Genomic DNA, 25,254 nt, shown 5'->3' on the forward strand with positions numbered 1-25,254 from the left:
CCCTCCCTCCCTCTCTCTCCCTCTTTCTTTTTTTTCTCTCTCTCTTTTCTTTTCCTTCTCCCCTTCCTTCCTTCCCTTCCTCCCTCCCTCCCTCACTCTCTCTTTCTTTCTCTCTCTCTCTTTCACTCTTTTCTTTTCTTTTTTTCTTTCTTTGACAGGTCTCACTGTGTTGTTGCCCAGACAGGCCTTGAACTCCTGGCCTCAAGTAATACACCTAATAGGAGGTGTGTAGCTGGGATCATAGACGTGAGTCATCAAGATGGCTGATAAAATATTTTTCAATACAAAAGAAATAGGGCCAGGCACCCTAGCTCACACCTGTAATCCTTGCACTTTGGGAGGACGAGGCAGGCAAATCACCTGAGGTCAGGAGTTTTGAGACCAGCCTGGCCAACATGACGAAACCCTGTCTCTACTAAAAATATAAAAATTAGCCGAGCATGGTGGTACATGCCTGTAATCCCATCTACTCAGGAGGCTGATGTGGTAGAATCACTTGAGCCTGGGAGGTGGAGGTTGCAGTGAGCCGAGATCGCACCACTGTACTCCAGCCTGGGCTGCAGAGTGAGACTCTGTCTCAAAAAAAAAAAAGAAGAGGAGGAGGAGGAGGAAATGGAAGCCAAGTGGGATGGTGTTTGCTTGTAATCCTAACTACTAGAAAGGCTGAGGGGGGAGGATCCCTTGAGCCCAGGAATTCGAGGTTGCAGTGAGCTGTGATGGTGCCACTGCACTCCAGGCCTAGGTGACAGAGTGAGATCCTGTCTCTTTAATACAAAAGAAGAAAAGAAAAGAAAGAAGAGGAGACAAGAGGGAAGAAAGAGAGAATGAGAAAGGAGGGAACAAGGGAAGGAAGGAAGGAAGGAAGGAAAGAAGGGGCTGGATGTGGTGGCTCATGCCTTTAATCCCAGCGCTTTGGGAGGCCAAGGTGGGCAGATCACCCAAGGTCAGTAGTTCAAGACCAGCCTGGCCAACATGGTGAATCCATCTTTACTAAAAAATACAAAAATTAGCCGGGTGTGGTGGCACGTGCCTGTAATCCCAGCTACTCAGGAGGCTGAGGCAGGAGAATCGCTTGAACCCTGGAGGTGGAGGCTGCAATGAGTCAAGATCACGCCACTGCACTCCAGCCTGGGCAACAGAGTGAGACCCTGTCTCAAAAAAAAAAAAAAAAAAAAAGGAAAAAGGAAAAAAAAGTAAGGGAGGGAGAGAGAAAGGGAAGGGAAAGAAAAGAAATCAAAGATACCAAAAACATAATCCATGAAGGAAAAAGTAAATTGGCCTTTATTAAAATTAAAAACTTCTGATCTGCAAAAGACACAGTTAGAGAAACGAAGAGACAAGCCACAAATTGAAAGAACATATTTGCAAAACACATATCTGATAAAGGACTTGGATCCAAAGAATACAAAGAACTCTTAAACCTCAACAGTAAGAAAACAAACACCCAACTAAAAAATGGGCAAATTAATCTGGAATTAGACACCAGAAAAAAAAAATTGGCATAAGATCACCCAAGAAAATGCACAGAGGGCAGATAAGTATACGAAAAATGCTCAATGTTGACTTGTCATTAAGGAATTGCACATTAAAATGAGGTATTACTACACACTTATGAGAATGGCCAAAATCCGAAAAACTGACACAAGCTGGTGAGGAGGCAGGGCATGAGGAACTTGCATTCGTTGCTGCTGGGAATACAGGACACTGCATCCGCTGTGGACGGCACTTTGGCAATTTCTCACAGCACTAAACAGTCTTACCATACGATCCGTACAACTGCGTTGAAAACCTAAGTCCACGCAATGGTTGAATCAAACACAGGGGATTTTTAGGGTAGTGAAACTATGAAAACATAATGGATATTGGACATTTTGCATTTGCCAAAATAGATAGAACTTCATTGTTCAAAGAGTGAACCTTGATGTGTGCAGATTTAAAAATATCACTTAGGAAGTTAGGGGATCCCAAGATGGAACACAGACTACTACAATATAATCTAACCATATTACAAATGTATGAAACATCCCCACTGAAAAGATGTGTGTGTATGTGTGTGGCTTCCAGCTGTGCTGTGTACATCCCAGATCCTGTAAGTAAGAAAATCTTTATTTCTGTCTTGTGTCTCCCCTAATCATGGAAGGGGTGCTCTTCACTTTAAAGATCCTAAATAAAAACAACTTTTTTTGAGACGGAGTCTCACTCTGTCTCTCAGGCTGGAGTACAGTGGTGTGATCTCAGCTCACTGCAACCTCCGCTTCCTGGGTTCAAGCGATTCCCTGCCTCAGCCTCCCGAGTAGCTGGGACTACAGGCATGAGCCACCACACCTGGCTAATTTTTGTATGTGTAGTAGAGACAGGATTTCGCCATGTTGCCCAGGCTGGTCTCGAACTCCTGATATCAGGTGATCCACCCACCTCGGCCTCCCAAAATGCTGGGATTACAGGCGTGAGCCACCGCGCCCAGCCAGAAACAACTTGATGAGTAGGGAGGAGAAGGTGAGGAAGGTTGGAGGAAAGAAGGGTACTTTAAACTGTCCCTGGAGGGTCTGCAGAGGAGATGGGAAAGGCATTCCAGGGCAGGAGGAACAGCAAGGAGCAAAGGCACAGGAGGCTGCAGAGCCCAAGGAGTACAGAGGAACAGAAAACAGCAGAGCAGTGGGAGGGGAGACTTGGGGTGATGAGGCTGGAAAAGACGATGACGGAGGAGGCCCCCACTAGGAGGTGCAGGAGCATCAACCACAAAGTCAGGGTCGGAAGAGAATATTTGGGTTCTGTTATAAATCTTTATTTTTTAAGACTTGAACACTTGCAGAATTAAATACAAAAGCAATCAAAAATCATAGTAATTTCTAAAAACGGTTTTCCATTTGGGGCTTGAGGCCCTCTTCAATAAAATCATTCTGAAGATTGAAAGAGGTTTTGGTTCAAATTTCTCAGAATAAAGACTCCTTTTGAGAGGGGCTACGTCAGAAGCCCCCATGAACTTCCTGCTCCTTAAAACTAACGGGCAAAAACAAAACAGAACAAAACAACAAACCTCCTAGGAAGCAAATACGACCCTTCTCAATACGGAGCTTTCCCCACCCCAATTGGTAGTGTTCCAGAAGAGACTGGGGAAGTAGGTAACAGTGAGCAAGTCATCCTGTGAAGAAGGCCCTGGAGCGAGCCCTGGAGTGGGGGCTCCCCAGGAGGGCCCGGAGCAGCGGGGGGCTTCTCACTCCGCCTCTCCAGTCTCTGATCAGGACACAATCAGTGGGGCACTCACACTTGGAAAAGCTTCCAGGAGGCAGCTCTTTAGTAGTGACCAAGGCACACGTGGTCCATGGACAGTTTTATCCTGCGACAGACAGGAAGAAGAACTTGGTGAACCGTGTCAACTCTGAAGAAAGGCAGACAAACACAAACCCACATGCAGCAGGCAGGCAGTTAGGACAGGCCCGCCGAGCAGCTGTCACTAAGAACGCGGCTTCGGGACCCCACTGACAAATGGCTCTAGAGGAAAGCTGGAGGGAGCTCCTGGCAGAAGTGAAACTGCCCAGTTGCAGAAGAGGATGGCAGCCCCTTCTGCTTTCAGAATGACATCGACCTTCCAAGTGCCACCGCTGCGTTAGTTACCTGTGAAGCGGATACGGCTTCTCACAAAGGTTGACCAGCACGTACAAATGTCTCAACGCATACTCGTACTGGGAGAAAACAAACAAGACGGAATGAAACATCCTCATCTCACCGACACGATCCACTCCGCTTTTGTAGTTACAGAGGGAAAACATCTTGGCCAGTGGCTCTTGCCTTACTTTGGTTCATGGATCCTTTCCCAACCTTTAGATAATCTGGTGATATTTATGGACTATCCCCCAGGAAAGAGGCACACATGCCAGGGTTTGCAAGCAAGGGGAGGGGGGGTGTCTGGCGGGGCTTTGCACTCTCAAATCTGAGGGCAGGACTCCTGACGGGGAACTTCCGATGGCTCTGCTCCCCGCCATGACCTGGGATCTCCCCGTGAAGTCTGCCTTTTGATTCTGGGAACCTTATTCTGGGAGGGACACACCAGCGAGGGAGATGGATGGTGCATGAAAGCCACACTGGATCACACCAGGGAGGAGTGAAGCAGCGGGGATGTTTATCTTGAAACAAACTTCAGGGAAACCCAAGAACTCTATGAGAACAAAGGAAGAGGTTCACTGTGCATGACCCCAAAGGTCAAAAAACCCAGACCGGGCCGGGTGCGGTGGCTCATGCTTGTAATCCCAGTACTTTGGGAGGCCGAGGTAAGGGGATCGCCTGAGGTCAGAAGTTCTAAGACCAGCCTGGACAACATGGTGAAACCCCATCTCTACTAAACATGCAAAAGTTAGCTGGGCGTGGTGGTGCGTGCCTGTAATCCCAGCTACTGGGGAGGCTGAGGCAGGAGAATCACTTGAACCCAGAAGGCGGAGGTTGCAGTGAGCTGAGATCATGCCACTGCACTCCAGCCTTGGCAAAAAGAGCAAAACTGCATCTAAAAAAAAAAAGAAAAACAAACGAAGACTGGAGGGGTAAAGTCGAGCTACCTCAACTCTGCCCCAGTGTGAAAGCGGCCAGGGACAACAGGGAACCGAGCAGGATGTGGCTATGTTCCAATAAAAAACATTTTTTTTTGGAGACAGAGTTTTACTCTGTCTCCCAGGCTACGGTATAGTGGCACAATCTCGGCTCACTGCAACCTCCACCTCCCTGGTTCAAGTGATTCTCCTGCCTCAGCCTCCCGAGTAGCTGGGATTACAGGCGTGCACCACCGCGTCTGGCTAATTTTTGTATATTTAGTAGAGACGAGGTCTTACCATGTTGGCCAGGCTGGTCTCGAACTCCTGACTTCAGGTGATCCACCCACCTGGGCCTCCCAACGTGCTGGGATTACAGACATGAGCCACCACGCCCGGCCCCAGTAAAACTTGATTTACAAAAACAGGTTATGAGGGAGAAACAGGCCTGTAGGCCGGTTTGCCAACCTTTCTCTAGAAGGATCGAAGCACCACATGCTACTGACCAGGAGGCTTTTCAGCTGCCTTCCAATTCTACATCTGCAGAAACTCAGCACTTCTCCTCCACGGGCCACACCCGACCTCAACTGTCTTGGGAGGAGGTCAGAACGGACCCAGAAGGCAGAAGATGTGTGTGGCTGGTGTGAGGGGCAGAGGCGAGGGTGGGGATTGGCAGGGACAGCAGAAGTGTGAAGAGAAGTAACCGTTTTTCAAACTAGAAGTGAGAGCTGTCATCTGTCATCTATGGCTCTGGTAAACTCTCCTACCACTGGGACGAGAGGAGTGTTCTGGGGCCAAGATTAAAATCAGTGAATTTGGACAACCTTCATCCTCTCTGAAATGAGCCCACTGTTTCTCAGCCTGGATGGAACCTTCTATAAAGTTGTCCATCCAGTGTGACTGCCGGGGGACAATATGAATTCAGCTTCTGGATTCCAGACGTGGGGAGAGCCCCGCCGGCTCACCGTGGGGGAGTGCCAGTTGAAGCAGTGGGTCCGGAAGTGCAGCAGGGCCTCTGGGTAGCAGCTGTGCCCTGTGAGCGGGGCTCTCTCGGACAGGAGCTGCTCCACCTCAGCCTCGGACGCTGCCAGCAAGGAGACGATCTTGCGCACTGACTTCTCAATGAGGTGCCTGGCCTGGGGAGAAACGCGGCCTGTCAGAATGTGCCTCCCTGAACGCGGTCTCTCGGGGAGCCAGGAACAGTGAGAATGCATTCAAAGGCTTCTCCACACAGCCCTCAGCCTCCCGCAGGTTCGAGGAAATAACAATCAATGCATTCCGAGAAAGGCCAAAGATGTCTGTGCCCACTTCTGCGACGGCCAGAAAGACCTGCCTCTTGGGGATCTTCCAGCATGATGCAAACATTTGTATCAAAAAACAACCACTGTGGCCGGGCGCGGTGGCTCACGCCTGTAATCTCAGCACTTTGGGAGGCCGAGGTGGGCGGATCACGAGGTCAGGAGATCGAGACCATCCTGGCTAACACGGTGAAACCCCATCTCTACTAAAAATACAAAAAATTAGCCGGGCGAGGTGGTGGGCACCTGTGGTCCCAGCTACTCGGGAGGCTGAGGCAGGAGAATGGCGTGAACCCGGGAGGCGGAGCTTGCAGTGAGCCGAGATCACGCCACTGCACTCCAGCCTGGGCGACAGAGCGAGACTCCGTCTCAAAAAAAAAAACAAAAAAAAACAAAAAAAACAAAAAAACCACCATTGCTGTGGAGAAAGGACGTTGCAGAACCTGTGCCCCAAAACAGACGACTGTGCCGTGAGGGTGCTGTGTTCACGGGCACCTCTGCCCACTCAGGAAACTAGCGAAAGTTTACACAGTGGGGCACAGAGGGACTCTGTTTTCTTTCCAGATGATGAAAAACAGCATCATAAAGAAGAAGGTGCTTCTGCACTACCCTCACTCCGGCCAGGCACAGTGGCTCACGCCTGTACTCCCAGCACTTTAGGAGGCTGAGGCAGGAGGATCCCTTGAGGCCAGCAGTTCCAGACCAGCCTGGGCAACACAGCAAGACCCTGCCTCTATTAAAATAAAAATCAAAAAAACTAAAAAAAAAAAAAAACACCCTTCACTCTACAAGCAAGCTCTGTCCTACCCTCTCTCCAGCCAGGGTTGGTCTGCTTCATATCTGCATTCCACAAAGACCCTCCACCCACTGTGTGTCAGACCAGCAGTTCCCCGGCGTGGTCCAGAACCAGACTCCCCAAGAGCTCTCAGGCTCCGGAAGGTCTTCCCTTCCTCAACTCTGTATCTTTACAAGGCTGGATTTTCTTCTTACACTTCAGCCAAAAGAACAGCTCCCAACAGCGAAAGCAGAAGCCAGTTCAAGGATCCAGCTGTCTTCTAGTAATGCCGGACACAAAAGAGATTCCACACAAATGTAAAGCAATGCCACTCTTCTCACCAAAGTGGTTTTTGTTTTGGAAAATGGTTATTTTTCATAGAAAAATATTAATGCAAAATGTTATTTGTTACAAATATTGTTATTTGTAAATGAGTTAAATATTTTTAAATCTTAGTTTTAATTTTTTCACAATAATCTTTTACTTTACATAAAAGTGTAATTATGCAATAGTTAAATGGTCTTAGAAATAGTTTTCTAATTGGCAGCAGATACCAAAGAAGTCCTATATGATTTACACAGTTGTTTAAGCAAACGTAAGAAAACTCTTGAGCCGGGTGCGGTGGCTCACGCCTGTAATCCCAGCACTTTGGGAGGCTGATGCAGATGGATCACCTGAGGCCAGGAGTTTGAGACCAGCCTGGACAACATGGTGAAACCCCATCTCTACTAAACATGCAAAAGTTAGCTGGGCGTGGTGGCAGGTGCCTGTAATCCCAGCTACTTGGGAGGCTGAGGCAGGAGAATCACTTGAACCCAGAAGGCAGAGGTTGCAGTGAGCTGAGATCACACCACTGCACTCCAGCCTGGGCAGCACGAGCAGAACTCCATCTCAAAAAAAAACCAACAAAAAAAAACAAAACCTCTGGTTCAGTTTCTGTGAACCGTCAAAAATGTCCTTTCATCTCATCCTAATTTAATGCAATAAATATCAATAGACATAACCCACCATGAACAAAAGCCCTTTGGGATGAATAATTTAAAGAGTATAAAGGGGTCTGGCCGGGTGAGTGGCCCACTTCTGTAATCCCAATACTTTCGGGGCCCAGGTGGGAGGACCACTTGAGCTCAGGAGTTTAAGACCAGCCTGGGCAACACAGGGAGACCCCAGCTCTATAAAAAAATTAAAAAATAAAGAGGCCTAAGAATAAAAAGTCTGAGAACTACTGTGCTACACTGCGTTTGACAGCAACTAAAAATATGTCCTGGTTAATACAGCTGTCACACACAGGGTACCAATTTTGGGGATAATTAGATATATGCACTTAAAACAAACCACACTGATTACAAAAAAGAATCCTGCCTAGATAGGTGGATCACCTGAGGTCAGGAGTTCGAGACCAGTCTGACCAATATGGTGAAACCTCATCTCTACTAAAAATACAAAAACTAGCTGGGCATGGTGGCACGTGCCTGTAATCCCAGCTACTCGGGAGGCTGAGGCAGGGGAATCACTTAAACCCAGGAGGCGGAGGTTGCAGTGAGCCGAGATCACACCACTGCACTCCAGCCTGGCGACAGAGCAAGACTCTGTCTCAAAAAAAAAAACAAAAAAAAAAACTTGCCTAGAAAACTCAGGCCGTATTTCAGCACATCCATCACTGTGCTGTGCTGACAATGGGACAAGAGTTAACAGAGCTGGCTTTGTGGGAAGGGACAGGCAGCCCTCTGCCCAGCATTCCAGTGAGCGCACAGCTGTAATTTACACAGCAACTCTGCCAGCTCCAAACACACTGATGAGCTACTGAAAACAGACTCAGTGATTGGAAAGGACGGCATAGCACTTTAGAAAGAATTTTAGGCATGACTGTGTTTCTCTGAGAATAGCAGAAATTTTTACAAAGAATTTTAGGCATGACTATGTTTTTCTGAGAATAGCAGAAATTTTTGTGGATTGGAATTTTTTGTTTTGTTTTGTTTAAGAGAAAGGGTTTTACTGGTTGCCCAAGCTGACCAGACTCAAGGAATCCTCCTGCTTCAGCCCCCTCAGTAGCTGGGACTAGAGGCACATGCCTAGTACCTGGCTCTGGATTTTTAAAATGAGTATGATTAGCTAATAACTTAATAAGCAACAAAATAAAAATATCCTCTAAGCAACAAGGTATAAAAGAGGGAAACACCCAGGTACATGGCTTCTTGGCACGATACAGGGGAGACGGCCCCCATTCCACTGCTCCCTACTGCCGAAGAGGTCAAGGTTACTCATGAAGATGGGAGGCAACCACGGCTCCGCCCACCCGCTTCCGTTACATGGAGGACGGAGGCTGGCTTCCGTCCCCACACACTCCTGCATGGCAGGGAGAAGGGTCAAGAGGCAGGGCCATGCTCATGCATGCCGCCCACCTGGGCTGGGGACAGCACCTGGGCACTGCTCCTTTCACCCCTACTCACATCCAGATGCCGCTGGATCTCCTCCGTGAGCTGCCTGGACTCCTCCAGATCATTGGTGTTCATCAGTTTCCTCTTCATGATCGTGAGGGGCACGTCAGGGCTGGGGGTGAGGTCCAGGTGTGTGACTGGAGGCAGGGAGAGAGGAGAACTGGCTTTGTGCTTCATACCCTGAAACTGCATCACTTTCATGGTGGAGATCGTCTGGGGAGAGAGACAGCAAGAGAGAGCGAGAGAGAAAGCAAGAGAGAGCGAGAGAGAGACAGGGAGAGAGAGAGCTGGTTTGAGTGGGAGGAGCAGATGTGCCCAACGTACCCCAAGTCCGGCCTCTCCATCAGAGGCTCACATTTACTCCTCATGCTTTCAGGGCCACAGGGCCACAACTGCAGCCTGAAAAGACGTAGTCACCCCAGCAGTATGCAGGCATTGCACGGGAGCCCCTAAAATCTACCAGCGAGTGACTCAAAATGCCTGACATCCTCTGCAGCAGAACTGCTATTCTTTCACCAGACAGCTCTGGTCCAAGCTCTGCCTGTGGATCAGCAGCACCTTTCATATATAAAAAGAATAGCAGTTCTGCTGCAAAGGATTCCAGGCAAAGAATGTCACCTGCAAAGGATGCCGCCTATCCAGGCGGGTGCCCTGTATGTGCTCACCCACCCGCACTCACCTGCAAGTCCCTAAGGGCCAGTAGTGGGAAGGTACAAAGCATCTGCCCAGGTTAGAGCTGAAGTCTGGGTCCACTGGGAAGGGCAGAGCTAAGGTCACAGAGAGGCCAGGCTGATGCTTGGCATCAAGAGCTAGCAAATGGGCAGAGCGGCCAGGCTCTATTTGGCTGCAGCAGTCACTACAGACTGGCTCCCAATCAGAAGGGAAAATGCTGCAAGCGTTCTGTTCCTAACGCAAGCAACAATAATCTAAAGACAGTTCTAAAATCAATAATACCACACACACAAATCTATACAAAAACAGAGTTTGGAGAAGATCCACCACAACCCCTCAACCAAGATCAGAAATGGCCAATGCTGAGGATACTGTGACGAGAATGGAAAGCCCAGGGCAGAGCCCCCACATGGCCAGGGCTATGCCACCACTGACCCTGCCTTCTCTGGGTCACCTTTCCCTGGCCTTCCCTCTGCTCCAACTCTCTCCTACGCTGGCTCAAAAGCCTGACCAGGTCATGGTGCCCTGGGTGCAGGTCTCATGTCCCCCAGCCCATGCTCTGCTGAAGGGCTAACAATGGCTGGATTTACTGACTCCAGGTTCTTCTAGAAGGCCAATGCTTGTGCCCAAGGAACAGATCTCAGCTGGCAAGCTCTCCACTGGGGGTGGGCTGCTTGGGGAATGGTGTTTGGGCATATGAACAACTGGGAGGTCCTGCACATTTGTTACGGTGTTTGCACATACCAAACGTTAGCCCCGGCAGCTTCACTTAGGGTCCAAGCTTTTAGCAGCCACCTGCCACAACACCATTTAACCACAGAGGTCCCTTCTGGACATATCTGGAGGAGGATAAAATGTCTCCAATTTATAGCCAAAGGGTAAAGGTAACAACCTGCAGCTTGCAAAGTGGCAGGACTCCAGAAAATCCAAGGTGCGGAGTGGCTGTGGGACCACCTACAGACCATAGAGCAGCAGCTTTCGAGTCAGTGATCTCTTGCTGCACACTAGGCCTGTGTTTAGCGTAAGTAATGCAAAGCCCTCTTTCATGCGCCTAGCTACCCTGTGCACTTGGGTTTTGACCAATGAGGAAACAAATTCAGAGAAGTGAAATCACTTGCCCAAAGCCTCACAACTCTGCAAGTTTGAACCTAGCAAGGTCTGATTCCAAAGCCCACAGGTCCCCAAGATGGAATGGCTATGAGAGGCAGAGGCATCCCCTGCCTCAACCATTCCTCACCCAGATCCCGTGTCTCTTTAGCAAGAGATCAATATGCCAGGCAAGTCCACCTAGTTCACAAGGTAACGGAGGGCCGGCACGCGAGGCTCCCGACTCACTTTGTTTCCATACTGCATGACGTGGCTGGTGTTGGTGTGTGATTTCACCAAGTGGTACTGCTTGTGCAGGGTCTCTTTAGTCAGATCTTCCTGCAAAACATGAGACCATTAAAGACCTTTGACAGTCAGAGTCTGACGGTTAAACCCCCGCTGAACCGCCAGCCCCCGAAGGGCTCACCACGTCCGAGTCTTCCATCCAGTTGACGCTGTACCAGTCCCCCAGGTACGTGGACCTCTTCTCATCATAGTAACAGGCGTAGGACGACTCTCTGGGGTTGGCGGCAGTAGTTGCATAAACTACGAGGAATTAAAGATGATCTTTTAGTCGCATTTTATTACTGCCTTGGATTACGCTTGAAGCTTGGGTCCTTCTTTCTCCCCTGGTGAAATCGAAGCATGCTACTTATGATGAGCACAGGAGGGCAGGGACACGTAACTGGACCCAGCCCTGTGCATTCCATTACAATAACTCATCTCAAATTAAATGCGGAAGAAAGAGGAGCCAGCTGATAGAGGTTTTTTGCAGCAATTGGCAAATTGGCATGCTTAGGACACCATGCTATTCTGGAAGAATGCTGACATTTCCACAGCATGGGAAACTTAAAGAATATGGGCTTACTTTGGTTTCCAGAGAGATCTGACATTTATTGAAGAAACATCTAGATTAACTGAACCTATACAAAAGCTACCACTTACTATCTCTCTACCATGGGCTTAGAATTGTGCTGGACAAATGCTAGTGTTTAAAATACGAGTCTCCCAACAGACACATACTATCTTTATCCCCATTTTACAGATGGGGATAATTGAGGATCAAAGAGGGCCAGTCACCTGCTTGAGGTCAGAGAGCAACCAACACATTGCAAAGGATGGAGGCTGGTCCAAAGCCCATGTAGTTTTAGCTTCAGTAGTTTTACTAGAACCTGGAAGAGCACTGTGAGGCTCACATACAGATTCTTTATTCCCTGACTACCAATTCTTCAAGAGCAGAGGAAGCCCAGAGCTACCTGCAGGTATCTCCCCATGTTTATGGTCCAGGCTGCCCTCAGCAGCCCCTGCTTATGGAGAATGCTCGGTTCCATGTCAGCGATATTTGAGCAACCTGCTTGCCAGCCCAGGTCGAGGCCGGCACCCCAACCACCTACCATTGATGTTATCCGGCAGGTGGTTCATCATGGACCCAGACTCACAGGCTTCAATGTAGAACACCATCTGTGAGGCAGACGGGGCAAGTGAGCTCACCCCAGCCAGGTACAGGCCTCCAGCCACGCTACTGGAGCTCTGCCCACTCTCTCTACCCATTCCTAACAAGTCCTCCAGGCTTGCTTCTGGGAGACATTGCTGTAAAGAGGCTGCTGCCAGAGGCTATGGAAGCTGCTGCCACACAAATTTATTCATTGCTAATGGAGTAAAATCATCTATTAGCTGAAACAATGCAGAAAAAACGGAGCCATGTGATGCTAAGGAAAACGGTTCCACCATCCAATGCAGGGAGGAGTTTCAAAGACCAAACAGCCCAGCAGGCCATCTTTCTGCGTTACTGTCACGTATCACCCAACCTATGCAGGGTTTTTTGGTTTTTGTTTTTGTTTTTGTTTTTGTTTTTGTTTTGGTAGAGACACAGTCTCACTATGTTGCCCAGGCTGGTCTTAAACTCCTGGCCTCAAGTGATCTTCCTGCCTCGGCCTTCTAAGGTGCTGGGACTATAGGAGTGAGCCACCGCATCTGGCCAAAAACTCTGGCCCTACACAGTTTCCATAAAGGGTGCTATAAGGGTGAGAAACGCTCAAAGTGAGAATAAGATAATGGTATTTTCCTCCCCAACTGCCCAAAATTGAGGACAGTCTTAGGAATAGGAGTCTGCAAAGTGTGGGCCGAAGACCAGCAGCAGCAGGATCACACAGAAACACAAGGCAAATTCTCAGGCCGCCTCCCCAGACCTACTGGGTCAAACTCTGGGGGCGAAGCCCACACTATTTTAACAAGCTCTCCAGTGATTCCAATCTAATAGCTAAAGCTGAAAGGCTCAGCCTGGGAAACTAGTGGTTGGAAGGATCCCCTTTCTAGAAAACACAGCACCCACAGTTGGAGGATGGTCACGGGACTGTGGGCTCTGCACCCACGGCTTTCCCCACAGCCCTCCCCACAAGGCTGCCCCAAGGGCTGAATTACCTTTCGGTACATTTTGTGTTTGTACATGTAATGGATGGTCTCATTCAGGTCCTTTACATGAAGCTGAAAGGTGAGAATATTGATTCAGACCAACACATCAAGAGAAACTATTCGCTGGATAACTCACTACTAAAGTTCTGATGATGCTTCATAAACTCTTTTCTACCAACCCCTAGAAGTAATCATGGGGAAGAACATAATCCCAGAATGTCATCACGTGTTTTATGCCCACACTTAAAAAGGGGAAGAGGATGTATCTCTTCACCCATTACTTTGTCCAGAGCTTTTGGTCTGTTCTGAGGTCTAGTGCGATACATCCACGTCCTGAGACAGCTACTGAAGCTGCGATATGAACAGAAATGCAGGGAAAACCGTCTGGAAGAGATGCCCTTGGATAGATTTCAAGCTGCTAAACCTGTCCCCCACTCCCACCCACCACACGTACAAACCAACCCTTGCAGGACACTAGAAAATACATGCTATGGGTTTAATCTCGACACCTTGCTTTTCTGTTCTGCTAGTTTGTCCTTAAAATGTCAAGAAAACTCACATCTTCATTGGGAAAAACCAGTATTCCAGTAGATCCATGGTCGGTGAAGTAAACGAACACGTGATCCTGGGGGCCGCTGCCAAGAAAGAATCAGAAGTCAATCATTTCCTTTTTCTATTTTTACTTCTATTTCTCTGAAAAGCTGCCCTAATCAAAAAATTAAGAAGTTTGGGGAGTAGAGTTGCCCAACCAGGTTTGAAGATGAACACAAGGGCCCAGTGTCCGGCCTGTCCCTTCCACTCCCCTTAGTGTGATTCTGAACCACAGTATAGATCCTAGAGCCTCCAAATTCTGAAGTATGGCTGGAAAGGAGGAGGGGCCTTTCCTGGGCAACCGATCACACAGACCTGGTGTGAGGTGGATAGTGGGGTCCTCTGGCAATTGGGTCTCATCCCAGGCAGCCACACTCTCCAACCAGATCTCCCCAACATGAGTTCAACACAGGCCGGCAGCCTCCCGCTCCAGGCCTCCTGCAGCCCACACAGTTTGGATGACCACCTGCCTGCCTCACCAGGGCTTCCCCCAGATGGAGCTGCGTCGAAGTGGCAGAGATGTAATAACTTACATGAAGCCAATTTGGTTCACCCTCACAGATGTCCATTTCTTTTTTTTTTTTTTTTTTTTGAGATAGAGTCTCACCCTGTTGCCCAGGCTGGAGTGCAATGGCGTGATCTCAGCTCACTGTAACCTCCGCCTCCCAGATTAAAGCAATTCTCCTGCCTCAGCCTCCTGAATAGCTGGGATCATAGGCACGTGCCACCACGTCTAGCTAATTTTTTGTATCTTTAGTAGAGATGGGGTTTCACCATGTTGGCCAGGTTGGTGTCAAACTCCTGACCTCGTGATCCACCCAGCTCAGCCTCCCAAAGTGTATGTGTGTTTTTCTTTTTTTTTTTTTTTTTTTTTTTTTTTTTTGAGACAGAGTCTTACTCTGTTGCTCAGGCTGGAGTGCAGTAGCACAATCTTGCCTCACTGCAACCTCCACCTCCTGGATTTAAGCAATTCTCCTGCCTCAGCCACCAGAGTAGCTGGGACTACAGGCACACGCCACCACGCCTGGCTAATTTTTGTATTTTCAGTAAAGACAGGGTTTCACCATGTTGACCAGGCTGCTCTTCAACTCCTGATCTCAAGTGATCCGCCCGCCTTGGCCTCCCGAAGTGCTGGGATTACAGGCTGAGCCACCACACCAGGCCTCTGCACTAATTCACACGCGCTAACTTGTGCCCAGGTCTCCCTTCCAGCCTAAAAGAAACATGCTACTGGAATCTCTGGTATCACACAAAAACGCCACATGAACAATTACTAAACAGTAAGACATCTCTAGCCCACGGCCAGCAGGGTAAGCGCTGGGGTTCGTTTTCCCCAGTATGAAAGTCAGCTCTGCATTTACAAATGTGCCTCTCCCCGCTGGACTGATCTGTGATCAGAGCACAGGGCTGGTGGTCCTGCAATCTGGCCACAGGGATTCAAACCTGCCTCAGGGGCTCCACAGGCAGTGGGACATCCCTGTGCTACGATCCCCAGACAACAAGGAACGAGGAGTTTAAGTGACAGGAACATTGTATTACTCATGAGGGACCCTGGATCACAAGGTGAATTCAGTGCAGAAATGGGCTGCCAAGAGAAGCCATGAAACAACAGCCCTAAGCACCTGTCCTAAATCAGAACAAAACTCTCCACTCTGTCATTTCTCACAGGTAAACAGGCTGGGAGCACAGAACAACACCTGTTTCAATTCTCTATACTGGGGTCCCAAGCCATGGAGAGAAGTGTAGTATCTGTAAACAGACATTACCTCTTCAGGACTTTCCCGGATCCGACGCCCTTCACTGCTTCTGCATCGCCTCTCAACACAGCAAGGAAATTTTGTGGGGTAACATCCTACAAAGAATTAGGAGCCACAATCAGATGCAGCTATCACTCCAACCCAGAGAGTTGGCTGAGTCTGCAGCCAACCCACGCCACCAGCCTGCACATTCCAAGGCTCAAGGCTCAAGAGCAAACACTTTTGGCCAAGTGTGGTGGCTCACGCCTGTAATGCTAGCACTTTAGGAGGCCGAGGTGGGCGGATCACTTGAGGTCAGGAGTTCAAGGCTAGCCTGGCCAACACAGTGAAACCCCACCTCTACTGAAAGTAGAAAAATTAGCCAGGCATCATGGCACCCGCCTATAATCCCAGCTACTATGGAGTCTGAGGCAGGAAAATCACTTGAACCAGGGAAGCAGAGGTTGCAGTGAGCTAAGATTGTGCCACTGCACTCCAGCCTGGGCAACAGTGCAAGACTCCATCTCAAACAAACAAACAAACACTATACAGAAACAATTTCATTAAATAGGATCATCCTTTTTACCTGTATGATATATTAAATTTAATTGTATTTGACTTTAAAAGAAAAATAAAATAAAATGAAACTGAAAGAATTGTTAAACATCAGATAAAAGTTTCTTATCAAAAAGATAATTAATTCCTAAAAGATCCAACATTTAAAACAGACTATGAAAACCAGGAGAATGAAGGCATTGCAGTGATTTTAAAAATGTGTCCATTGAGACAGTCTCAATCAACTAGGAGGAACAGAAAAGTTTCTGGAAGTAATATACTATTATATCTATAATACACTATGTAATGTAATAAACCATATAATAATAATAAATGAAAAACTATCTCAGCAAAAATCCTGAGCTACTTTGCACCAAGCCTGGTACGGCGAAAACTGATTTTTATAAAAGAGCACAGGTAATGTATAAGCAGATTAATGGTGATATCTCAAGAAAGGTTAACATGGAAGAAACTACATGGTCAGGCCTAAAGTATAAGACGGTAACTATCAGTAGATTGCAACTTATTCTAAACATTTTCTTTTCCTCTGCTTTCTTTCAAAACTCTCATAATTTACTCCTCAGGCACAAATCCTAATACAAATGTGAAACACTGACCAGAAGCCAGTCTAGGGAGGTTCTGATTCTAGAAACAGAAGAAAGAAGGAAAAATCATCACTAAAATGAAAACTACACCTGCTGGCTCCACCCCCGGCAGCCACTCACCTCTCCAGTGTAGTCCTTCGGGACTCCCTGATAGACATCCGTGCCCCTGGGCCTGTTGATCACAATTCCTGGAGTGGGATTACTGAAAATTAAAGGACACAATTGAAACAAAATGTGGCATGCCTCCGAAATCTCTCTCTTCAAACACACGCCTGTTATGTGAAAAAACAGGAAACATCTATGTTTGTCAAAGATGCAACTGATGGCCTGCACGGTGGCCAACGTGTAAGTGGTTTTAGCAGCTTGGGGATCTCAGCAGTCCCACAGCCCAAGAGCTCTTGGCAGAGGCAGTGAGGAGCTGAGCTTGAAAAGCCTCGGGCAGGGACCAAAAGCCTAGGTGCTCCCAGCTGCCTGCTGGAAACCAGAGAGCATCATGAGGGCAAGGCTTCATCAAAAGCTCTCTCAGAGCGAAACTACTTTCAGAAAGAGACAGGACAGAGAACAAGACTTTAATACAAGAGCTTAGGCATTAAAGCCTCAGAATGGGTGATGGATGAGCTGAGAATGTGACCAAAGTAAGGGTAGCGCCCTTCACCGCGGCTGCAGCAGGGTGACCACGGAGCTAGGAGGTTAGAACTCGCTGAGTTTATGCCCTTACTTGCTGCCTCTGATCTCTGCAAGAAATCAGATAAGCGGGCACAAGGGAACTAGTTGTGAAGTTAAACTCAGCAAGTAATAAAATAAGTATAGAAAGAAGGTAGTAGGAAGATCTAACCTACAAACAAAAGCATTCTACGTGCAGGTCCCCTGTGCTGCAGCCTGCTCGGAGCTTAGGAGCAAGCACCGTAGAACCCAACAAGTCCTCCAAGGTGAGGAGGAACTCAGCTTTTAAACCCTTTCAAAGCACCCACCAGGTCTTTGGCACTCCCAGGGCACACCCAAGTTATGGTCAAAGCTCAACATGAGGGTCAGGCGTGGTGGCTCACATCTGTAATCCCAGCATTTTGGGAGGCCAAGGCAGCCGGATCACTTGAGGTCAAAAGTTCAAGACCAGCCTGGCCAACATGGTGAAATCCTGTGTCTACTAAAAAATACAAAAATTGGCTGGGCATGGCGGTGCACACCTGCAGTCCCAGCTTCTTGGGAGGCTGAGGTGGGAGGATCACTTGAACCCAGCAGGTGGAGGGTGCAGTGAGCCGAGATCACACCATTGCACTCCAGCCTGGGTGACAGAGCAAGACTGTCTCAAAAAAAAACAAAAACAGAACAAAACAAAAAAAAACCCAAAGTTCAACAAGAGGTATCCCTGTGGTCTTTTGTCTGGGAGTCTGTTATGTATTCTAACATTAGGCCACTAGGATTCCTCTGAGTCTATGTGACCTTTTTTTAAATACCCTGAAGTCCGCCACCAGGTTCCAAGCACTCCGCCACTTACTCTTCAGAGTAAGCAATGTCGTCGTACATCATCACAATGATCTGCTCGTCGGGAATCCCATTCCGGTGAATGATCTGGTAGGCATGGCACGCATCTGCCTGGGAGAAATGATGTGGTTAAGTTTTAGATTTTGCCCGGGAGGCTAGTTTCGGAGTTCGAAGGAGTGATGTGTTCTGTCTCCCAGAAGATTTACCATGAATCATCCCCTATCAGTCAGGCATTTAAGTTACTATTTTCAAACACATATATTGATATTTTTTATCTCACCTTAAAAAGATCCCCCATCCATCCAAAGTATTATTCAGCAGGAAACTAGTGCACACGTGGGCTACGTGCACATGCACACCCCACCACCACCACCACCACCACCACCACCACCAACACCAACACCACCACCAGCACCACCGGCACCACTACCAGCACCACCAGCACCGCCACCACCACCAACAACAACATCACCATCACCACCACCAACATCACCATCACCATCACCACCACCGCCACCACCAATGCTGCCACCACCACCACCACTAACACCCCAACCACCACCACCATCGCCACTGCCACCAACACCACCACCACTGCCACCACCACCACCACTGCCACTGCCACCATCACCACCACCACGACTATCACTGCCACCACCACCACTATCACTGCCACTGCCACCACCACCACTACCACTGCCACCATCACCACTGCCACCACCACCTCCACCACCACTGCCACCACCACCACCACCACCACCACTGCCACCACGTCTGTAGGTAAGAAGGACCTCTGCAAGTCCTAAGTAACTTGTTTTTATTTTTCAGACTATACAACAGTCTCTGGAAAGCATGGATTTTAGTCTCAAAAACAGAATGACTCAGAATGATCAACAGAGCTAGTTCTATTTCCCACAGGATTCTTCTGATCCAAGTACTTTGTGTGCCAAAGTCACTGTTTAGAGAACTGATTGAACACTCAAAAGTCCAACTCAGGAACTGAGAAATTGCTCTTAAGTTTTAAAAAGAACAAGAATACAAAGGAAGATAACATTAGGAATATAAGAAAAATGTTCCTAATGCAACTCCCTGTCCACGCAAGGGTGAAGACAGACTTGCGTCCTTATCTCAGGTGAAACATACTTCATGCCTTGGAAATCATCTGAAGACAGAAAGGAAAAATGTTGCCTGTCTGCTTACATTTAATCCTGTTGTTCCTAGAACAAAGACATAAGTAAGCATAAGGAGAGGCGTGTGCCCAGCGATTTGCCTCCCCAAGGAAGACAGCCCGAGAGACTGGATGTACACACAGCACACTTGAAACAACACTGAGCATAGCAATAAAACTAAAGCTCATCGAACATTCAGACTGGCACTTTGCCTGTGGCTGTCCCAACCAAATGGACTTATTTTATGACAAAGATGGGTGCTTGGTATACAGTTTTTGAAGACTGAATGGGTGAGTCTAGGACCTGGCACTCAAGAGCGATTAGATGAATGGATGACAGAATAAATAGGAAAACTAATACATTTTATTGACTTGCTTCTATTTGTCCAGCACTGTGCTAAGACTTTGTAGGCATTATCTCGTTTAATTCTCATAGCAACCCTTTGTGATAAAGGTAATGATCCCCATTTTATTATGGATAAGGAAAAAGCAGCCTCTGGAGGTGAGGTGACCTGCCCAAGTCACACAGTACTCAAGTGAAAGATCCCAGGTGTTCTGGCCGGGCACAATGGCTCACACCTGTAATCCCAGCACTTTGGGAGGCTGAGGTGGGTGGATCACCTGAGGTCTGGAGTTTGAGACCAGCCTGACCAACATGGTGAAACCCCATCTCTACTAAAAATACAAAATTAGCTGGGCGTGGTGACACATGCCTTAATCCTAGCTACTCGGGAGGCTGAGGCAGGAGAACCACCTGAACCCGGGAGACGGATGTTGCAGTAAGCCAAGATCGCACCATTGCACTCCAGCCTGGGCAACAAGAGTGAAACTCAGTCTCAAAAAAAAAGAGAAAGATCCCCATGTCCCCAGAACTTGATCCTGCTTCATACAGGGACAAGAGAGAAATCATTAAAATTACAGAGGCCCACAGCAAACACAGATCATTTTAAAATAGTCACTAAATATTATATACACACACATGCACACAGATTGTTAGATGTTTAAGTCCTCATTGCTGTGGACTAGTGACCTTCAAACACTAATTGTGGTAGGCAGAATAACAGCTCCCAAGGCTGTCCACATCCTAATCCAAGGAGCCTGTGACTATGTTACATTACAGAGCAAAAGGTTATTAAGATAGCAGATGGATTTCAGGTTGCCAATCAGCTGGTCTTAAAATAGGGAGGTTTTCCTGGATTATTCTAGTGCCCCAATGTCATTTTTGTTTATTTTTTTTGTTTTCGTTTTTTTTTGAGACAGGGTCTTGCTGTCTCCCAGGCGGGAGTGCACAGGTGCAATCTCAGCTTACTGCAGCCTCCACCTCCCGGGCCTCCCACCTCAGCCTCCCAGGTAGCTGAGACTACAGGCACACACCACTACACCTGGCTAATTTCTAAAATGTTTTGTAGAGACAGGGTCTGGCTATGTTGCTTTGGCTGGTCTTGAACTCCTGGGCTCAAGCGATCCTCCCGCCTTGGATAGAGAGTGCTAGGATTACAGGTGCGAGTCACTTGCCCAGCCTTCAGTGGGCCTAATGTAATCACAAAGGCTTTTGTATGTGGAGACAGAGGCAGGAGTCAGTGTCCGAGTGATGCAGTGTAAGAAAGATTCAACTGACCCTTGTTGGCACTGAGGATGGAAGAAGGGGCCAGAAGCCAACAACTGCAGGTGGTGTCTAAAAGCTGGAAAAGATGAGAAAGTGGAGCCTCCACTAGAGTCACCAAGGAACACAGCCCAGGCAACACTGTGATTTAACCCAGTGGCAGCCGTTTCACATTTCTTACCTCCAGAAATATAAGATAATAAATTTGTGTTGTTTCAAACCATGAAGTCTGTGGCAATCTGTTTAAGCAGTGACAGTAAACTAGTACAGCTATGGTGGAAATAGAGTGTAACTGGCACTCCACTCTGGAAGACATCCTGACATTATCAATGAGGTTCAACCACACACCCTCCAACCAAGCAATTCTACTCCTAGCCATATAGCCTAGCAAAACTCTACCTCCCACGGATAACCAGAAAATGTTCACAGCATCAGTTTAACAGCAAAAGCCAAGAAATAACTCCAATGATTGAGAGCTGGAAAAATACATTGTCATAGGTTCACATAAATGGAATACCTGAAAATGAACGGACTACAACCCACTACTCAGATGATGGGTACCCAAGAAGCGCAAATCCCACCACTACACAATATATCCATGGACCCCCTGAATCTGTAAAAACTTTTAAAAATACGCAAACAAGTACAACCCAGTTTTCAAAATAGACAACTCTTGCGAACATAATGAAAAAAAGAGCAAGTCGTACAAAAACACCTTCACTATGATTACATTTATATAAAGGTCAAAACAGGCTAATGTAAACATTATGCTGTTTACAGTTAAATAGACATACAGCAAAACTATAAAGCAAAGGAATGAATGACAAAAAATTCAGGAGCTTGGTCTCTGAAGGGAAGGGAGCAGGAGTCCATCAGACAGGGGACAAGGTACTAGTATAGTTCTATTTTTTTTAGCAAGGTGCAAGGTACACAGGTATTCATTTTATTATTCTTTAAGGTGTACGCGTGTTATACAGACATTATTTGTCTGCTATTTAGTTTTTAAAAATCAAATCAGGCTGGGCGCAGCGGCTCACACCCGTAATTCTAGCACTTTGGGAGGCCAAGGATCCCAGCACTTTGGGATCACGTGAGGTCAGGAGTTCGAGACCAGCCTGGCCAATACGGTAAAACCCCGCCTCTACTAAAAATACAAAGAAATTAGCCAGGCGTGATGGTGTATGCCTGTAATCCCAGCTACTCAGGAGGCTGAGGCAGGAGAAATCACTTGAACCCAGGAGGCAGAGGATGCAGTGAGCCAAGATTACACCATTGCACTCCAGCCTGGGCAACAGAGCAAGACTCTGTCTCAAAAAAAAAAAAAACCTTGATAAATTGGCTCAGCAAAATTAAAACCTTCAGTGCTTCCAAAGACATTATTAAGAAAATAAAAAGACAAGCAACAGACTACGAGAAAATATTTGCAAAACATATATCTGATAAAGGGCTTATACTGAAATAGCCAAAGAACTCCTGTACCACGGAGCCAAAAACAGGCAAAAGATTTCAATAAACATTTCACCTAAGAAGATATACAAATGGTTAGTCAGCAAATGAAAAGATGTCCAACATCACCCGTTATTAGGAAATGCAAATTAAAACCACACTGAGCTGCCACTTCACAGACAGACAATAACAAGTGTTGTCGAGAACTGAGGAACCAAGAGCCTCCATACATACACCGCTAGGGGAATGTAACGTGGAGCCGTGATTCTGGAAACGAGCTTTACAGTTTCTCAAAGAGTCAAACATAAATTTACCATGTGACCCAACAATTACAACTCTTTTTTTTTTTTTTGAGATGGAGTCTTGCTCTGTCGCCCAGGCTGGAGTGCAACAGTGCAATCTCAGCTCACTGCAACCTCTGCCTCCTGGGTGCAAGCGATTCTACTGCCTCAGCCTCCTGAGTAGCTGGGATTACAGGTGTTTACTACCACGCCCAGCTAATTTTTATATTTTTAGTAGAGATGGGGTTTCACCATGTTGGTCAGGCTGGTCTCAAACTCCTGACCTCGTGACCCACCTGCCTTAGCCTCCCAAAGTGCTGGGATTACAGGCGTGAGCCAACGCGTCCAGCCTGCAATTCCAACTCTTAAGTACCTACCCAAGAGAAACAAAAAAATGTATTCACACAAACATTTGCATGCAAATGTTCTCAGCAGCATTGTTCATAATAACCAAAAATTGGAAACAACCCAAATGTCCATCAACTGGTAAATGGGCAGGCAAAACGTGGTCTATCCATACAATGGAATGCTATTTGGGAATAAAAGGGAGTGGAGCACTGATGCATGCTACAACGTGAACAAACTTCAAAAACATGACACTAGGAGAAGCCAGACACAAAAGACCATACACTGTTTAGCTCCATTGATAGGAAATGTTCAGAATAAACAAATCTATACAGCTAGAAAGTAGATGATTAGTAGTTGCCTGGGGCTAGAGGTGGGAACTGCAAATATGCCCAAAGGATTTTTTCTTTTCTTTTTTTTTTTTTTGAGTCAGTCTTGCTCTGTTGCCCAGGCTGGAGTGCAGTGGTGTGATCATGGCTCACTGTGGCCTCTGCCTCCAGGGTTTAAGCGATTCTTGAACCTCAGCCTCCCAAGTAGCTGGGATTACAGGTGTGTGCCACCACGCCCAGCTAATTTCTGTATTTTTAGTAAAAATTGGGTTTCACCATGTTGGCCAGGCTGGTCTCAAACTCCTGGCCTCAAATGATCCATCTGCCTTGGCCTCCCAAAGTGCTGGGATTATAGGTGTGGGCCACCGCCCAGCCTGCCCAAAGGATCATACTGGGATGATGGAAATATCAAACTGATTTATAGTGATGTTCACACAACTTGGTAAATTTACTAAAAAATCACTGAGTTAGATAAATTAAACTCAATGGGTGAATTAAGATGATATGTCTTAAACTCGGCCTCAATAAAGTTATATATTTTCTGCAGGGGCAGGTTCAGAGTGCCTTGTGTTGTTGCTCCTGCACTGTTTGGGACCCCCAGCACTCTTGAGAGGTAAGTGCTTTCATCCCCATCTTACAGACGGGGACAAGCTCAGGAAGGGCCATGGCTGACCCCAACGGTGTCTTGTGCCCCATCTTCCACACTCATTGCTGCCTCATCAGGCTGTGACTCTCTTCTGAGCCTTGGAGGCACTTGGTTGCCTCTACCTTTGTTAACTCAGCAGGGTTCTTCAATTAAGTCAAATACTTACTAGCACTCAAAAGAGATACAAGTGGGGTTCAACTCAAACAATGTGAAAATGGCATTACTACTTGTATTACTTCCCCTAAACCCATGTGACCTATACTGTATTTTCCCCGCTTAAGCCCAGAAAAGTCATAAAAGGTCATATTCGAGAGGAGGGTATTGAGCAAGACTTCTCAGGAGCGCAGAGCCCTCCGGAATGACGAACAGAGATTGTGACCTGGCTGGTTTCATAACTTGCGCTGGGAATTCCGCTGGTCTTCCTAATGCCTCCCGTGATTTGCCGATAGGATCACTGTCCCCACTCTGCTTGCACTGCCTCCAGCTTGGCCAGCTGCCAGCTAAACAAAGACAAGTCAAACAAGGTCTAAATACACTGGCAAGCCCCGTGTCACAGTTGCTGTAAAGGATCCGCTCTCCAGCCAGCTCTGCTCACCTGCCAAGTGTACATATATGATCACTTCCTGACACACAGCTGAGCAGTGCTGAGGTGAGGCTGCAGGCTGGGGTTTTGCAAGGTGCCTCGCTGAGCCCACTGCCAACCCCACAGAAAGAATCTGACAATGTAGTTTGTTCAGACTTATACAGCGCGTAACTGGAGGGAGGGAATGACACCTGAGGTCTCAGCAAATCCAGAGCCACATCCTTTCCAAGGTCCTGTACTGCCTCTGGCATTTACAAGGATGGCCCTGCTGCACGAATGGGCCCATGCCCACATCCCACACGCTCGGCATTCCCCTGCACAGTCCCCTCCGTCCTCCTTCCTAATCCCTTCCCACCATGTCCTCTTTAAAAGCAGATTTCAGGCCAGACACAGTGGCCTGTAATCTGAGCACTTTGGGAGGCCGAGGAAAGAGGATCACTTGAGCCCAGGAGTTCGAGACCAGCCTGGGAAACATAGCAAGACTTCATCTCTACAAAAAAAAAATATTTTTAACTAGTTGGGCATGGTGGCACACCTGTGGTCCCAGCTACTTAGGAGGATCCCTGGGGCCCAGGAGTTCAAGGCTGCAGTGAGCTATGATAACACCACTGGGCTCCAGCCTAAGTGACAGAATAAGACCCTGTTGGTGAAAAAATAAAAATAAAAGCGGATTTCTTCTTTCT

General features: G+C 47.5%; 1 protein-coding gene across 3 annotated transcripts in view; it reads right to left on the reverse strand.

Annotated features, from left to right (window-relative positions):
* Positions 1-2,763: 2,763 nt before the first annotated feature.
* The window catches only part of LGMN (legumain), a 44,311-nt gene continuing 21,820 nt past the window's right edge, over positions 2,764-25,254 (reverse strand). For 2 of the 3 annotated variants that reach the window (XM_025391210.1, XM_025391211.1), the window contains 12 exons: positions 18,184-18,281; positions 16,809-16,890; positions 15,559-15,644; positions 13,761-13,836; positions 13,211-13,273; positions 12,184-12,250; positions 11,217-11,335; positions 11,039-11,128; positions 9,044-9,244; positions 5,486-5,656; positions 3,616-3,683; positions 2,764-3,337 (listed from right to left, as the gene is read on the reverse strand). In XM_025391210.1, the coding sequence (XP_025246995.1) occupies positions 3,295-3,337; positions 3,616-3,683; positions 5,486-5,656; positions 9,044-9,244; positions 11,039-11,128; positions 11,217-11,335; positions 12,184-12,250; positions 13,211-13,273; positions 13,761-13,836; positions 15,559-15,644; positions 16,809-16,890; positions 18,184-18,281 (1,164 nt within the window). In that variant the 3' untranslated portion in view covers positions 2,764-3,294. The remainder of the gene's footprint in view (positions 3,338-3,615; positions 3,684-5,485; positions 5,657-9,043; positions 9,245-11,038; positions 11,129-11,216; positions 11,336-12,183; positions 12,251-13,210; positions 13,274-13,760; positions 13,837-15,558; positions 15,645-16,808; positions 16,891-18,183; positions 18,282-25,254) is intronic. The other variant, XM_025391213.1, reaches the window with a different exon arrangement.

The sequence above is a fragment of the Theropithecus gelada genome, chromosome 7b, assembly GCF_003255815.1.
Source record: "Theropithecus gelada isolate Dixy chromosome 7b, Tgel_1.0, whole genome shotgun sequence".
Classification (NCBI taxonomy): domain Eukaryota; kingdom Metazoa; phylum Chordata; class Mammalia; order Primates; family Cercopithecidae; genus Theropithecus; species Theropithecus gelada.